General features: G+C 43.9%; 1 protein-coding gene across 1 annotated transcript in view; it reads right to left on the bottom strand.

The window, feature by feature from the left end:
• CHRNA4 (cholinergic receptor nicotinic alpha 4 subunit) overlaps nt 1-13450 on the bottom strand; it is a 106010-nt gene extending 92560 nt beyond the window's left edge. Inside the window, exons 1-2 of the mRNA XM_054980192.1 lie at nt 13390-13450; nt 5497-5648 (exon numbers count right to left, since the gene is read on the bottom strand). Of these exons, the coding sequence (XP_054836167.1) occupies nt 5497-5648; nt 13390-13450 (213 nt within the window). The remainder of the gene's footprint in view (nt 1-5496; nt 5649-13389) is intronic.
• Between the last annotated feature and the right edge of the window lie 3289 nt (nt 13451-16739).

A 16739-nucleotide genomic window follows, 5' to 3' on the forward strand; every position in this document is an offset into this window, starting at 1 on the left:
CACAGGGCTCTTATGGGATCTGCTGGTAATGCCAGATAAAACTGAGGGTCATGTGCATATTGGTGGCAACTCAGCCCAAATCTATAGATGACATTTCTCAGCAGCTTACATCAATGTTGAAAATCAAAGAGGGGACAAGATGGAACATTGCAGAACCCCAGAGGCCAAGAGGGAGAGCTGGATGATTTCAGCACCAAGTCCAGAAACCTGCCTTCAATGTAGGACTGGAACCACCACAGAATAGTGGCTCCCAGGATCAGAAAGAGGGTCCAGAAGGAGACTCAGGCTGATTCCGCACATATTGGATAATGCACCTTATCAATCATTTGAGGTGGATTTTTTGTTCCGCATACAAAAAAATCCGTTCCAAATGATCTATAAAGAGGATTGGAAGTGCATTATCCAACGTGTGCGGAATCACTCCATGACTGATGGTATCAAAAGTCACTGAGAATTCCAGGAAAATTAGCAGGGTCCCTTTCCCCTGTCCATCTCCCCGTGCAGGTCATCCGTCGGGTCGACCAAGGCTGTTTCATGTATGCCACTTTGAGCTTCAATGAATTTAAAATGTAATCTCTTAGATTGGCTGCTTTATTCCATCACTGTTTCTAAGAAGGAAGATGGATTCGGGGCAAAGATGTCAGTGCAACACAACCGGAAAGGGAGGGGGGATTTTTTGCTAGCCTATTTATATGATGGCAAACAGTTGCCCCAAGATGGCAAACAGTTAAAACAAGTTAAACACACATATAGCTATATGCAAAACAAAATTAACATAATAGAACAACAATAACAACAACAACAACAACATTCGATTTATATACCGCGCTTCAGCACAACTTAACACCCACTCAGAGCAGTTTACAAAGTATGTCATTATTATCCTCATGACAATCACCCTGTGAGGTGGGTGGGGCTGAGAGAGCTCCCAGAAGCTGACCCAAGGTCACCAGCTGGCTTCAAGCGGAGGAGTGGGGAATCAAACCCGGTTCTCCAGATTAGAGTCCTGCCACTCTTAACCACGATACCAGACTGGCTCTTGTAGCACACGAATGGAGGAATGCCAAACAAAACAGAAAAGTCATCACCTGCTGGTGGAAGACAATAATAACATTATAATAATAATAACATTCGATTTATATACCGCCCTTCAGGATGACTTAACATCCACTCAGAGTGGTTTACAAAGTATGCCATAATTATCCCCACAACAAAACACTCTGTGAGGTGGGTGGGGCTGAGAGAGCTCCTAGAAGCTGTGATTGACTGAAGGTCACCCAGCTGGCTTCAAGTGGAGGAGTAAGGAATCAAACCCGGCTCTCCAGATTAGAGTCCTGCTCTCTTACCCACTACACCAAACTGGCCCTCAGTGGCAAAGGGAGATGGGTGAATATTCCTGGCGTGAGAATTCCATCATTTTGGTGCTATGACTGAGGAGGCCCTTTCTCACGTTGCCAACTGCCTAGCATCACATGGCAAGGGCATCCAAAGCTGGTCCTCCAAAGGTGACCCGAGTAATTGGATAAGTTCATATGTAAGTAGGTGGCCCTTAAGGTATACTGGCCTCAAGCTGTATAAGACTTTAAGGTCAATACCAGCACCTTGAATTGGGCCCTGAAGAAAATTGGGAGATGGTGTAGGTGGAGCCAGACAGGAGTGATATGGTCTTTCTGATCAGTCAGAATTCTGGCCACAGCGTTCTGTGCCAGATATAGTTTCTGGACACTCTTCAAGGGCAGCCCCATGTACAGTACTTTGCAGTAGTCTAATCTAGATGTTACTAGGGCATACACCACTGTGGCTCAGGAAAACACTAAGCTGGCTCACCAGCCAAAGCTGGTGAAAGGATCCCCTGGCCATCCATACCGTCTGCTTTTCAAGCTTGATTCCAGCGACGCTCCACCCCGCTTTGTTTATGCTAGAATGCTTGTTTTGGATATTTCTGGCCTGCACAACAGCAAATGTATTCTTTTACTAGAAAAGGAGGGCAAAATGTATTCTTACCAGAAGGCACGTGGTAGACGTTGAGATTTCCCAGTAAGTGTCAGAATATTCTTAGCATTTCCTGACATTTCCCATTGGCCTCCTAAAATCTTAATGAGTATTGCCAAACGTCAATATTCTGACATTTACTATAACATTTTCTTTCTAGATTTAAAAGACTGGTAACAGTCCAACATACACTAAAGCTCACCAAAATCAATATTCTCGAGAGTGATTAACTGTGCATCGGATTGTGGCCGCTGTTTATACTGAAACGGATTCCATCTGAGGCGTTTTTTTCAACAGAGTATGACAACATTTTTTCTTCCCTCCAACTCCTGAGTCTACTCCCAATTAGCTTTCCGGTTACTCAAGGTCCTATACATAATACATGAGGGAGCAGTCTGGTGCAAAGATCAAATGAGTAGTCATCTGGAATGAGTTCTTTAACTCTTTCAAGGGTTCTCCCGCTTGTGGGGCACCAAAACATGCTACATCAATAAAACTAAGCGCATGCCATTCCAGAGCATCCAACATTATTCTTATACTGTCCACCACATGGATCTACCTTACAGAGGGACAATATTGGCCTGTCTATCTCAGTGAAGAAAGCCCACAGGAAGAAAATGGATTCATTTGAAATGTGGTGCTGGAGGAGGGTTTTGCGGATACCCTGGGCAGCCAAAAAGACAAATATGTGGGTACTAGATCAAGTCAAGCCTGAATTCTCCCTAGAAGCTGAAATGACAAAACTGAGGCTATTGTACTTTGGTCACGTCACGAGAAGACAATAATGGAAAAGTCAATAATGCTAAGAAAAGTGGGAGGCAGTAGGAAAAGAGGAAGACCCAAAACGAGATGGCTTGACTCCATCAAAGAAGCCACGTCCGCCAGTTTGGAGGATCTGAGCAAGTCTGTTAATAATAGGAATGTTTTGGAGGTCCTTCATTCATAGGGTCACCATAGGTCGGAGGCAACTTGATGGCACATAACACACACATACACACACAACTCAGTACTGTCTACCCTGAGCTTTAGCAGCTCTCCAAGGCATTGACCTATCCTCCCTAACATTTGCTATTTGAGATTCTTTGGGTTGGATCTGGCATAAAACTCCCACTTTTGCTAGAATTTTTGCACAAATGCAAATGCATGGAAATAGACTGCAGTAGCCACTTGTTTGGGGCCAAGCTTATTGTGCTTATATACCGCTCTTCTAGACAGATTAGTGCCCCACTCAGAGCAGTGAACAGTGTTATCATTATCCACACAATACAGCTGAGGAGCTGGGGCTCAGAGGAGTGGCTTCCCCAAGGCCACCTGCAGAGCTCACGGCAGGAGAGGAAGTCGAACCAGCAGAGTGCTGATTCACAACCCAACCATTTAACCGCTATGTGCAAACTCTTGTGAGGCCAATTTCTAGGCATGATGATATATAGGGAGGAAAGTTTTAGGTGTTGTACAAGATCTTGCACAAGTCTGTTTATGACTCCATTTGTGGACTGCTGGATCCAAGCGTTTGCCTGGAGATGCCAGGATCTAAAAACCTGGGACATTTGACATCCAAAACAGATGCTTTAACACTCAGCTAAACCCTGTCCCCTGTTCTAGTATCAGTGCCTCCCTGAAGCATCTGGCATTCTTTTTGATCCCTTTCTGCTTTCACACACTTAAGGATCATCATTTACTGCAGCTCAAAACCCAAAATTCCATCCAGGAAGTCCAATTCTGCTAAGTTAGTTCACCAACAAATAATTCCAGCAAACATACAAATAGTATTAAGTCATCGTGATCAAAGTTTGGTTTGAAGCAACTTATTTCATTAGCAACCCTGCCTATTGCATTTTGGCAAGTTCAAAGTCCTTTAGGACTCTGTCTTATGCAACCCAACCACAATCCTATGACTAAGGTTTCCCACCTTACAAATCAAGAAACTGAGGGAGTCACTTGATTGGCTTAGTGGTCGAGGCAGGATTAGTAGGGCTCCAAGCCCTACTAATAAACCAGCTCTAACTTTATTACATATAAAACGCAAGCAGAGGCAATAAAAACCGTTTGTGCAAGAGCAGGCCAGCTGTGCTTGCATCGGCTTATCAGGGCAATGCATCTTAGCAACCACACTTTCAGCAGGTGTGCAAAGCTGTGTTCTTCCAGCAGACACTTTCATAGAATCTGTTTATTCAGGTCTGAAAGGTGCCACAGTGAAATGTAAGGGCAGGGTTAGTTGCATACCTTACGTTCTGTTTGCTATTTTTTTAAAAACTATTGTTATATTGTGATTTTAATTGCACTTTTGGTTCCAGAAGAGCATGTTGTGCTGATATGGAAAGGCCATCTAAAAAAACCTTGTAATAAATAAAATGTGTTTCAATGCCTTTTGAGTACTTTTGGCTGTAGGGACAAACACGGGACACCATTTTTGGCTTCCCCCATCCACACAAGTTGCAAAACTTGTTGGGTTGTATCAACCACATTCACCTTTGAAAGCTTCACTTAATTATAACACATTTTTGTTTACTCCCAAACTGCATTCCAAAGTTAAAAAAAAAGAAGGCTTGACAAATCCCAGGTACAAGGTCACCATGGCGCCTAGAAATTTCTTTGTGGTACTGAATATTTTCAGCAATGATTTTATTGCAGTGTCTCTCAATGATCCTCAAATCTTATTGATCATTTTACAAGAGAAAATTTTGTCATAGGACACAAATATTCATGTCCATGAAGTTTTTATCAATGCTTGTTTATATGTTAATTTTACATCATTCCGTGGCAGGAAATGAATTATTTTTTAACCAGTTGCTTTCTATACTGTATCCAATATTCAATTAAAATCAGCTTCTTATGGCAATAATTACATTTTGAGAAAGTGGGAAGAAGTCAGGTTAAAGTTAGAAGTTAGCTTTCTGTTACAGTGATGATAACTAAGGTTACCCTGTTTTTATTTATATGCTACAACGCTCTTTCATAATTTTACTAAAGCTATGATGAGACTATGAAGAGTTTAACATTCAGTTTTATGGCAGCAACAACTAGAAAACAAAACATGGTTATTAAAATACAAAACTTTGAATGTTCACAAATGAGTCTGGCTACAAAAAAAAAAAATCTTGGTCAGAATGCTAGATAGGATCGCTAACTTCTAGGTATGGCCTGGAATTTGAACTGATCTCCAGACACATTAGTTACCCTGGAGAACATAGGTACTTCACAAGGCAAATTCTATGGCATTAAACCCCACCGAGGTCCTTCTCTTCCTCAAATTCTGCCCAGCCCAGGTTCTACCCCCCAAAGTCCCAGAAATTTCCCAACCCTGAACTGGCAACCCTTCTCCAAGTGTCAAAGAAAAGTTGTCAAGTCCTGTACTGACCCATTTGAAACTGTGATTTTGAGAGTTTTCAATTTGGTAAGATTCTTTTCCTGCATATAAATTCAGCTTTGGTAGAACAACAGCAATAGTTTCTCTGCACTCCCCCTCACCCCCAAGCATAGCTAATATGCACCAGCTCTACTCACCACGTCTATGAGCTGTGCAATGGACAATCCAAAACGCACAATGACCACGTCTGAAATATTAGCTACTGGCCGGGACCACTTGTTGTATCCAGAGAAGAGTTTCTTCAGGAGCCGTTCCTCTGCGTGGGCCCGTGTTTCGATGTGGCTGAGTGCTGTGGAGAAGACAGAAGGCACTGAAGAATGAAAAATGGCATGTGTTGGTCTTGAACTGGAAGGCAGAAGCGGAAATTTCTAGTCCGTCATGAACCTACGGCTGGTTCACACATGCATGTCTCGCAGGTTCCTTAAAGATCCATCATATACTCAGCTAACTGATTCCATTCCAAAGCATTGTTACAATTGCTGAGAATTGTTCCTCTAGGATCAAGTTCATAACGACTCATACACATATGCAACTTGGTGCTGCAGTCATTGGGCAAGGAAATATGCATGTGTGAATCAACCCTTTTTTGTCTCTTCTTGGTGAGTAGTAATCTTCAATGGCTCATTCACATTTGGAAGTCAACACTGAGTCATCAGTTTGATACAGTGGTTAAGAGCGGCAGGACTCTAATCTGGAGAGCCAGGTTTGATTCTGCACTTCTTGATTCCCCACTCTGTCACAACTTGTCAGAGCTCTGTCAGCCTCACCCATCTCACAGGGTGATTGTTGTGAGGATAATAATAACACACTTTGTAGACCATTCTGAGTAGGTGTTAAGTTGTCCTGAAGAGCAGTATATAAATAAAATATTATTATTAATTTGCATAGGTAAAATAGTCCTTGGGAAGACATGAGCCAACTGGACATCCCCCCAAAGTTGAGAAGATACAGATAGCTTTTGAGAGGAGAACCGTTTATCTTAATACTCTCTGTTAAGGTGTGATTCATATCACACATCCGGTTCCCAGCTTTGTGTTGGGAAATTTCAGGAGATTTGGGGGGTGGAATCTGGAGAGGGTAGGGTTTGAGGAGGCGAAGGATCTCAGCTGGGTATAATTCCATAGAGTCCACTTTCCAAGGAGAACTGATCTCTCTCACCTGGAGATTACTTGTAATTCCAGGAGATCTCCAGCCACCACCTGGAGGTTGGCAACCATATGACACATAATGGCCCCCTTCCTGGACTGTGCCATATAAAATGGCAAGTGGAAGTCTGAATGGGGAGGAGGGGGCGTTGTTCCACGCAAAAACTGATACATCAAGAAAAAAACTAAGTTGAAATTTCTTTCCCCAACATGCTAGGTTTCTTCAAGCAAGGAGTGTTTTTTTTCATGAGGAAAAGTGTTTAGACATTTGAACTCTCACCTGAATCATAATCTAAAGGTCTCTATCTAACACCTACTAGAAACAGAATTTGCTTGTCCCAGTGGTGCCTGACGGCCTGCACAAAACCCCAAGCATGTGGACAGCTTCACATAAAGCTGCAGTTAGAGCCAGTAAACAACCACATTGACAAAAGTATCTCTGAGATAAATAAAACGCAGAGGGGGGTGACTTTACCGGGGGGGCGAAGAGGTAAATGAAAATTTCTGAGCAGTTATGTCATTAGATTATATGTAGAATAATATATAGAATATTGATAGAAAATAACTAACTATAAGGATTAATCATAAGGACTGACTAATTAATATTATTGTTGGTAAAATTTGTATAATGTACCAAACTGAATAAGTTTATCTGAAGATATACATGAGTCAAATTGATTGATATTATATGATGATAGTTATATAGATTTATAATTGAAGGGGAACAAAAACATTAATGTAATTAAATATAACTAAAGCAGAAAGAAGAAGATATGTAGAATGAGTAACACATAGAGCATAAGTTAAATTGGTTGACTTATATGAATGTATGGTTTATATGGTTTATGATCTATAGAAATATTTGAAATTATGAAAAAGGGGATAAATTGTTTATCCAACATGGAAAAAGGGACTCAAAGTTAGGGTACAGAGTATCAAAAACAGTTAAAGAATTATTGCTTAGAATAAAGGGAGAATATATATTTGTTAGATAGAGGAATATAAAAGGAGTAAGGGAAAAGGGACAAAGGGTTGGAAAACTGTTGGAAGTCAACAAAAAGGGGGGGAAAGGGAGGGGGTTAGAAATTGGGAAATGGGAGAATTGATTGTAATGTGAAAATAATTGATCCTAACCCAATAAAAAAAATTTCAAAAAAAAAAGACAAAAGTATCTCTGAGATCTAATCATGCAGACAGTACACAGAGGAGCCAACATGGGGTTTGGATCTAGAACTGTTGCCACTTTCCTAACTTCAACTCTTCCTTGGGGTCAATTTTTAGGAGAAAGGTGGATTCTGAGAATCCAGTTGGGGAAATTTTTTGAGAGATGGCAGATTACAAGATAGGCATCTGCCATTTTGTGCCTGCGTTAGTTCATTAAATGCATGTCCAGGGGTGTGCATGTTTGACAATCTTAAAAACGCTGGGCCAGGAGACACTTGAATCAGGCCTAAAGAGGATGCAGTCCTAAACGCTATTAGCACCATCGTGGTTTTTATGAAAGTATAGGTTGGTTTTAAAAAAAATATATTTCTTACAGAAACATGTCAAGAAAAGGAACATCGGGAGGAAAATACCACTTGAATATGAACGTCAGGGAATTCTGCCACTTGGGACCACTCATTGGGACCTTGGACTACTCTTGCTCGCTCAGATTAGCCAACCTTACAGGGTTGTTGTGATAACTTAATGGAGAAGGGAGAACTATATACAGTGCTGTGAGTGTCTGGGAGGAAGGGTGGGCTAAAGAGTGATAGATTGAGAGTCGCTCTACACAAGACATCTTACAGAGCAATAATCAAGTGACTTACATTTTGTATGGTCTTATATTCAAGGGTACTATCAGGGCAATCCTAAGCAAAATTACTCCAGTCTAGACCCACTGAAATCAATGGGTTTAGACAGAAGGAACTCTGTTTAGGATTGCACTGTCCGCCTCCCTAGCAGAGCATGTGTATCCACAATGGGAGAACAAGCGTAAGATCTTTCACTTGAGGGTCTCTGTGTAAGATGTCTTGCGTAGAGAGATTCTGATAGAGGGAGAACAAAGATCAGCCGGCCTAGTATAGTATTTAAAGTGCTGGGATGAGATCGGGAAAACTCAGGTTCAAATCTCTAATCAGCCGTTGAAGCTTCCTGGATAACTTCGGGCTAGTCGCTCTTACATTGACTTTGTTCGCCGCTCTGAGTGGGACAGTAATCTGTCTAGAAGAGCAGTATATAACTGCAGTCTGGGCTTTTTTTCTGGGAAAAGAGATGGTGGAACTCAGTGGGTTGCCCTCCTTGAAAACGGTCACATGGCTGGTGGCCCCGCCCCTGATCTCCATACAGAGGGGAGTTTAGATTGCCGTCCGCGCTGCTCAGCAGTGTGGAGGGCAATCTAAACTCCCCTCTGTCTGGAGATCAGGGGGCGGGGCCACTAGCCATGCGACCTTTTTCAAGAGGTTCCGGAACTCCGTTCCACTGCGTTCCTGCTGAAAATAAGCCCTGACCGTGGTTACTATTATTTAACCTTCCTCAGAGGGTCCTTAAGAGGATAAGAACAGAAGATATAAGCTGCCTTGGGTCCCCGTTAGGAAGAAAAGAGGGGTATAATTACCCGAGTAAATAAATGGCTTGAGGAAAACGGAGGTCTGAGACCAGAGGAGATATCTTTCTGCCTCGGCATGGCTGAGGGTTTTTAATAATAGTGCATACGATCTTTACTGGCTAAGTAGGCAGGAATCCTTTAGCAAAGTATGTCTTTTTTTTCTTCTTCCTGAGTAAATACACTTAGGATCCGGCAATATGAGATCTGAATCATAAATCTTGCCATGATTCGATCTTCCAGATAACTCTGTTCCTTCATCTCAGTCCTCTACCTGTAAAATGAGGGTCATATAATGCAATTCTAAACAGAGTTACACCCTTCTAAACCCATTGACTTCCATGGGCTTAGAAGGGCATCAGTTTGCTTAAGATTGTGCTGCTAGTTAAAGAACTTTATAGAACTTTGTGGGCATGCACAGAAAAAACCCGAGGAAGCATTTTTCAAATGCAGTAAAGCATTAGCAAGCAAAAGTTCGCAAAACAAAAGCATTTGCAAAACAAAAGTTTACTGCAACAATGCAGTCAAGCATTTGCTCACTATACCAGATAAGAGTGAGTATTTTAAGATAATCTATTAGTACTGGCAGAATTCTTTGGAAAGGGCGCTCATCCATTCGCTCCTTTATGGATTCCTACCCGGCAGAGCATCAACTTTGGAGTGACAATGAAGCAGACCTTGCCGTTTTAGGGAAGACTTGAAAAGTTTGGAAGTAGCAGGCACATTAAGGAAACTCTCCAGGGTGTTTCTTGGTCTGTGTGTGTGTGGTGTCCTCAAGTCATTGCTGACTTATGGCAACCCCTGGCGGGATTTTCATGGTAAGAGACTATCAGAGGTGGTTTGCCATTGCCTGCCTCTGCAACCCTGATCTTCGTTGGAGGCCCCCCACCCAATTATTAACCAAGGCTGACCCTGCTTAGCTTCTGAGATCTGACGAGATCAGGCTCACCTGGGCCATCCAGGTCAGAGAGTTTCTTGGTTTAGTTGGTGGGGAAAAAATAAATATAACCTGACTGCCTTGCACCAAGGAAAAGGCTCAACTGTCTACAGCCTGCATGCAAAGGCAAGAAAGCTTGTAAATTCACCAAGCTATGATTTTACACTAGAGAAGCAATCAGATTAAGGGCAGGACAACTACTCCAGGGGAAACAAAGGATCACAGACAGTTATCAGGAGGGCTCTTACGCTGCAGCCGGCACATCAGCTTTGGCTGTTTTGGATTATATTTAACACGTACACACACACAGCATTAGTGGAGGAGATGTTAGCAGCCAGAAGTTCAGCTACAGGAACACTTTAATATACCATTACAGAGGGAGGGGTGGGGGGGAGAGAGAAAGATGAGAAGCTTAGAGAATAGATAAGAATGAGAGAAGCCTTGGCAATCAGAATAGAGAGCAAGTATTTCAAACTGAGCCAGCTTTCAGCATTCCAACACTTAAACTTCTGAAAATACGACCTGCCACTGGCACAGTAAAGCCAAACATGCATTTAATGTTAATCGATACAGTCATGAATTTGGCATTTTTATCTAGCATCCATTCCGATGTACTTCTGAAGGATTTCTAATATTCAGAGAAATCTTCACAACATCCCTGAATGGTAGGCCAATATTATTTCCCCCATGTTGCAGATGGGAAGGAAAGGGTTGAAGCTGAACTGTGGGCTTGCTTAAGGCCACCTAGTGAGTTCATGGAGGAGTTAGGCATTCCAGCTGACAGATCACACGCAGCCCATACACTACTCCAGGTCTCTATAAGGGATGATGGCACAGACACTGACCACTGCCTCCCTCCTAGCTAGAAAGCTTTACATACAACAGCCTATTCCAATAATGCAATAGCTGGTTCTGGTCATTCAGTAGCAAAGATGACAGAGTACTCTGCACATGCTTGGGGCACTAGAGGAAACAGTCTTCCCTGACAACTTTGTGTATGCATAGGGTGACAAAAAAAATAGTCATAGATCCAGAGGAGTTAGCCATGTTAGCCTACAGCAGCAAAATAGCAAAGAGTCCAGTAGCACCTTTAGGACTAACCAACTTTATTGTAGTGTAAGCTTTTGAGAGCCACAGCTCTCTTTGTCAGATGCATGACGAAGAGAGCTGTGGCTCTTGAAAACTTACACTACAATAAAGTTGATTAAAGGTGCTACTGCACTCTTTGCTAAAAAAAAAATGGTCACGTCCTTAAAAAAGTAGACACTTTGTAATGCTCCCTAGATGAGGATCAGAGGGCTGGAGGATAAGAAGATTCTTCCCACATTTCTAGAACATTAATACAGGATGAGAGCAGAGCAGCAAAGCAGTCAGGAGAAGGTAGGCAGGCGGGCGGGCGGGCAGGCAGGCAGGCAACCTCCAAATCTGACTTTGCTTTTATGTTGGTGTGGAGCTGAAATTGAACTAAGCAAAAGCAAACTGCTGGAATGTAGCACTGGGGTATAGTGGGCAGACTGGGGCCCTGAAGAAACTTGTTAAAGTCACTGCACAGCTGTGAAGCTCGTGGCAAACTCCACATGGCCCTGAAATCCCGCGCTTGTAACTCTGTTGGGACATGGAAGTTGGTCTCTAAAAACAGCTGGGGGAGGGGGTATGGTGCTGGGGAAAGTGCCATTTCCCCATGCCGTTTCCCCAACTGAAAATTTCTAAGATCATTTCCACACGTCTTCTCCCCCTCCCGAAAAATGGCGCAAAATTTACAGAACGATGTGCCTTCATGGCGCGATTTCCCGACATGACTTTGCTTTGTGGTGCGACGATGTCAGAAAATGCGCCACGAAGTGAATTCATGATGGAAAATTGCGCTATGAAGGTGCACCATTCCATAAGTTTTGCACCATTTTTCAGGAGGGGGGGACGTGTGGAAATGGCCTAACTGAGGAAGCAACATGGAAAGAAGTTTTTTTAAAAAATCTTCCCCAGTACGATAGCTCCAATTCATTCCCTCCCCAACGCTGCATTATAATAAAATAATTATAACAACATTTGATTTATGTACTGCCCTTCAGGACAACTTAATGCCCACTCAGAGTGGTTTACAAAGTATGTCATTATTATCCCCACAACAAAACTCCCTGTGAGGTGGGTGGGGCTGAGAGAGCTCCAAGAAGCTGTGACTGACCCAAGGTCACTCTGCTGGCTTCAAGTGGTGGAGTGGGGAATCAAACCCGGCTCTCCAGATCAGTGTCCTGCGCTCTTAACCACTACACCAAACTGGCTCTCTTATAGGGGCAAAATATATATAATGAAACTCCTGCATCATTATATCATTTGATCTTTGTCAAATGCCCTCAAGCAAATCATTAGGTTTCTGCCTAGCCTACCCCACAGGGTTGTTGTGAAAGTGCATATAATGAATACATTTGGAGAGCCATTGTGGCACAGAGAATGCAGCGTGATGGATGGGATGATCTAGTTTCAGGTCTTTGCTCAGCCATGACACCTTTTAGGTGATTTTGGAAGAGATCGCTTTCTCTTCCACTAAATTCCACAGGAGTCCATGCTAGGGTGGTGCAGAAAAAACAAACAGTTTCAGTGCCGCCTCAAAGACTAGCAAGGATAAACTCTAGTCTAGCAGAGATAGTTTCAAATAGGAAGGTTATGTTGGAATACAATCTTGTTAGTAGTTAAAAGGGGCGCCAGGGCTCTTGTTTATTTTAAGGTGCCTCCTGTGAGGATAAAGTTAAGGAAAACTCGAGAATACACTACCCAGAGCTCCTTGGATGTAGGGTTGCCAACCACCTGGAGAAAAAAGTCCTGTCCCTTTAATAGAGGTTTAGCGGGAAGTTATTTACCAGGAGATCTTATTCACCTCCATGCCTTGAAAAACTTCATTGCCCATTTCCACGCGTTAAGCCTATACAAAAGGGACAGGACACTTTCTCCTCCGACCTGTTTTGCAGTAAGAGAACCTCTTACTATGAGCAGGCTACCTTGTCTTTACTGCTGAGTAACTACTACAGCTCCTGCGGAAGAGAGAGACCGGAGATTCAGCGTCCAGCCCTCAGGCTAGGCTCAAGGAACGGCAAGTTCGAGTCCTCCCGCTGCCAGTTCGCCTACCGGCTGCCCCTTCTTTCTCTCCAGCCTTGCCAATTTAAAGGGGGCATTGCGATGATAAAAAGGACCGTGTGGGATAAAAAAACACTGTAGCTAGGTTTTTCCAGGGAGCCTTTTGTGAGGCTCATGGAGTAAGAAAGGGCCATGGTTTTAGGGAGAAAATGCGACGGCTGCAGAGAGAGAAAGTGCGGGGCTGGCGCGTGGGTGGGAAAGGGAAATTGACACGCCCGGCTGTGAAACTTACCAGGGATGAAGTTTGCGCAGAGCAGGAACAGCAGCTGCTCTTGACTCACGAGAAAGCCCATCGCGGAGCGCCCGCGGCGCAGCGCGGCCATCCTCCGCTCTCTGCCCCGGTCAGCGGGCCAGGTCCTCCCGCTTCGCCCCCCGCTCAGCCCTCGCCTGCTCCGGAGTCATGGTGGTCTGTCTCCCCTCCGCGCCCTGCCCGGAGAGCTCGCCGGGGCGGTCTCCTCCGCAGTTGCCCGCCTGCGATTCCGCGGGATGGCCGGGGCTCCCGTGGCTGGGAAGCCGCCGTCTCTCGGTCGCCTCGCTCCGCGCTCCCCGGGCTCGCAGGCGAGTCGTGCGAAGAGGGCGTGCGGCTTTCTCAACGGGGAGGACGGCCGGTGGCGTTCCGGCGGCGCCCGGCGCTCTTTCTCTCTCCCCCTCTCCGCCTGCTTCAGTCAGGGGGAGCCGCTGGGATCTCTCGCTTTCGCCCCGCCGATCCTCCTCGTTGCCTCTGTGTGGAAGGGACGGCAGCAGCTAACGGAAGGCGCTCCAAAGTGGGCCATTGGGAGAGGGTGAGGACTGGAGTGGAGTATTTTCCTTCAAGGGGATCTCTTCCTCCTCCTCTTCTTGGGAGAGGGAGGAGGAAGAAGAGAATATCCTACACAAAATCTCTCTCTCTTTCTCTCTCTCACACACACAGACACACACGCACACACCAGAAGAGCTAAGAATTAATTTTGCAATAGGAGTGGGGTGCTACCGTTAGCCATACCCCAGTTCTAGCAAGCTAATTCCAGTATGATTATACCTTCCACCATTGTTTTAAAAAACCCCTCCCACCCTCTGCCTGGATCCAATCCTACATAGATCAAGATGGGCAGCCGTGCGGGTCTGTCTGTAGCTGGAGAAAAGAGCAAGCGTCCAGTCGCACCTATAAGGCGAACAAAACATGTAGTCGGGGTATGAGCTTTCGTGAATCACAGCTCACTTCTTTAGATACAGCTAGAATGTGAGTCCGTCTGTCTTTATATCTCACTCTCCAAGATATAAAGACAGATGGACTTACATCTGAAGAAGGGAATTGCGACTCAGGAAAGCTCACTACCCTACCACAAACGTTAGTCTTGTAGGTGCGGCTGGCTCTTTTCTACAAATCCTACATAGTTCCACTTCTAAATGGATCTGAAGAAGGGAGCTCTGACTCTCGAAAGCTCATACCCTAGATATCTAGTTGGCCTTCAAGGTGCTGCTGGACCCAATTCTTGTTCTTCTACTGTGACCAACACAGACAGAAACTGTCTCTACATTTGTGCCACAACAGCCTCACACTTATATTCTCGTTTCCTGATCAAATGAACCTTAGCAGACTGAGTTTTAATGAAATAATTGATAAACTGATTAATATGCATGTGGCTATGTTTATTTATGAATGCACATACAACTATAGACAGACAGTGAACACAAAGCGGCTCTGACATTCCTGTTTTAAGGGGTAAAATTAAACAGGACTCCAGTTGTTTGTAAAGTGCTGGCAAGTTGCAGCTGACTTATGGCCACCCAAGAGATTTTTAAAGATGGTACGCATTTGCTATGCGATTGCCTGCCAGTATTGCTAAATGTTGCCTTTGGAGGAGACAGGGAAAAAAGGGGCGAATGATCACAGTGGGAGGAACAGTTGTCCACAAACAATTACCAAAATAAACACTATATTCAGAACAATAGTAATCAAGCTGCATCCAATGAAACAATAATAGTCAGGTTATATCCAATAATTGGTCAACATGCGTATAGGAAAAACATTCAAATCAAGTTCATACACAAGCATTACGTGCAGGTGAGCCGCTCAAAAAAAGCTGCGTTATTTGCAGTCCAACAGGTGAAGTCCACCAATTGTCTGGTCTCCAATCAGTCGAAGATGATGAATCCACAAACCCAATGTAGAATGAGGTAAAGTTCCACAGGGTGCATAATGTTACAGCAGGGGAAAGAAGAATCTGGAGTGTGAACTCCACCGGTGGACGGCGGTGGAGTTCACACTCGGGAATCTTCTTTCCCCTGCTGTAACATTTGGACTAGACAGTCAGAAAGATATCTTACTATCGTGCACCCTGTGGATTCATCAACTTCGACTGAGTGGAGAGACCAGACAATAGGTGGACTTCACCCGTTGGACTGCAAATAACGCAGCTTTTTTGAGCAGCTTGCCTGCACGTAATGCTTGCGTATGAACTTGGTTTGAATGTTTTTCCTATATGCATGTTGACCAATTATTGGATATAACCTGGCTATTATTGTTTCATTGGATGCAGCTTGACTACTATTGTTCTGAATATAGTGTTTATTTTGGTAATTGTTTGTGGACAACTGTTCCTCCCACTGCGATCATTCGCCCCTTTTTTCCCTGTTGCTTGTGTGTGGAGGAGCCTCCTTTGGCCACCTTTAAATTTTGCCTTTGGGCATGTGGGACACATAAGCAGCTGACTGAGCCTCAATAGTTTTATTTCTTTATTGGCGGAAGGTATTATCTCTCCCCCTCCACACACACACACACACACACACACACAATCTGCGCTCACTGCTCTGTGCTTGTCTCACTGCATGTGCCCTCTCTATTTTTATTTCATTTTTTAATTTTATTTTTACTTCATTGTTATCCTTATTTCCATTATTGCTGACTTTCCAGAGCTGGTCTTGTATTGTAATAAACTTGACTGAGATTGCCTGCCTCGGCCATCCAGTGCTATCCACGTTTGGGCAAAAGACCTTAAAGACTAACCAACTTTTACTCCAGCACAAGCTTTGTAGAGTGGATCCCATTTCTTTCAAGTGTGAATAGTAAACCCTCACTCTGTATTCATTTTACTTAGGATTCACTCACCGTATCGAAAGAACTGGACTCTAGTCTGTGGAAGTTTATGCCAGAATAAAATTCTGTTCTAAGACAATGCAGGCTGGTCAGAAACATTCCTTCATGAAGGAGAGAAACAGCCACCGTTCTTGTAAGGGTTTGCCTTAAAAAATAGTTTTCAAAGTCTGCTTGCTGGATAAGAGGGCACCTTGGTGGGCGAGTTTTTGGTTTTAAATGCCTAAAATGGCCAGTCAGTCAACTGTTCTATTTGTTGGAAATAGCAATGTCTGGTGTACTGCAGCAGCAAGAAGGAAGAAGAGCCTACCATGCAGGGGGCAGCAAGGATCCCTTGGTTAGGACAGTGAGAGCAGCATCTCTCTTGATTCCTGGGGGTCATTTCCTTGTCTTGTCTCCTATTGGGCTAAACAGGGCAATATCCTGCTTCTTCTCTCTCCTGCCACACTTCTTCTCTCTCTCTGCAGTATGTAGTCAGATAGCAAGGAATCTCTCTCTCCTCTTTACTC

Source organism: Eublepharis macularius, chromosome 5 (genome assembly GCF_028583425.1).
Source record: "Eublepharis macularius isolate TG4126 chromosome 5, MPM_Emac_v1.0, whole genome shotgun sequence".
Lineage (NCBI taxonomy): Eukaryota > Metazoa > Chordata > Lepidosauria > Squamata > Eublepharidae > Eublepharis > Eublepharis macularius.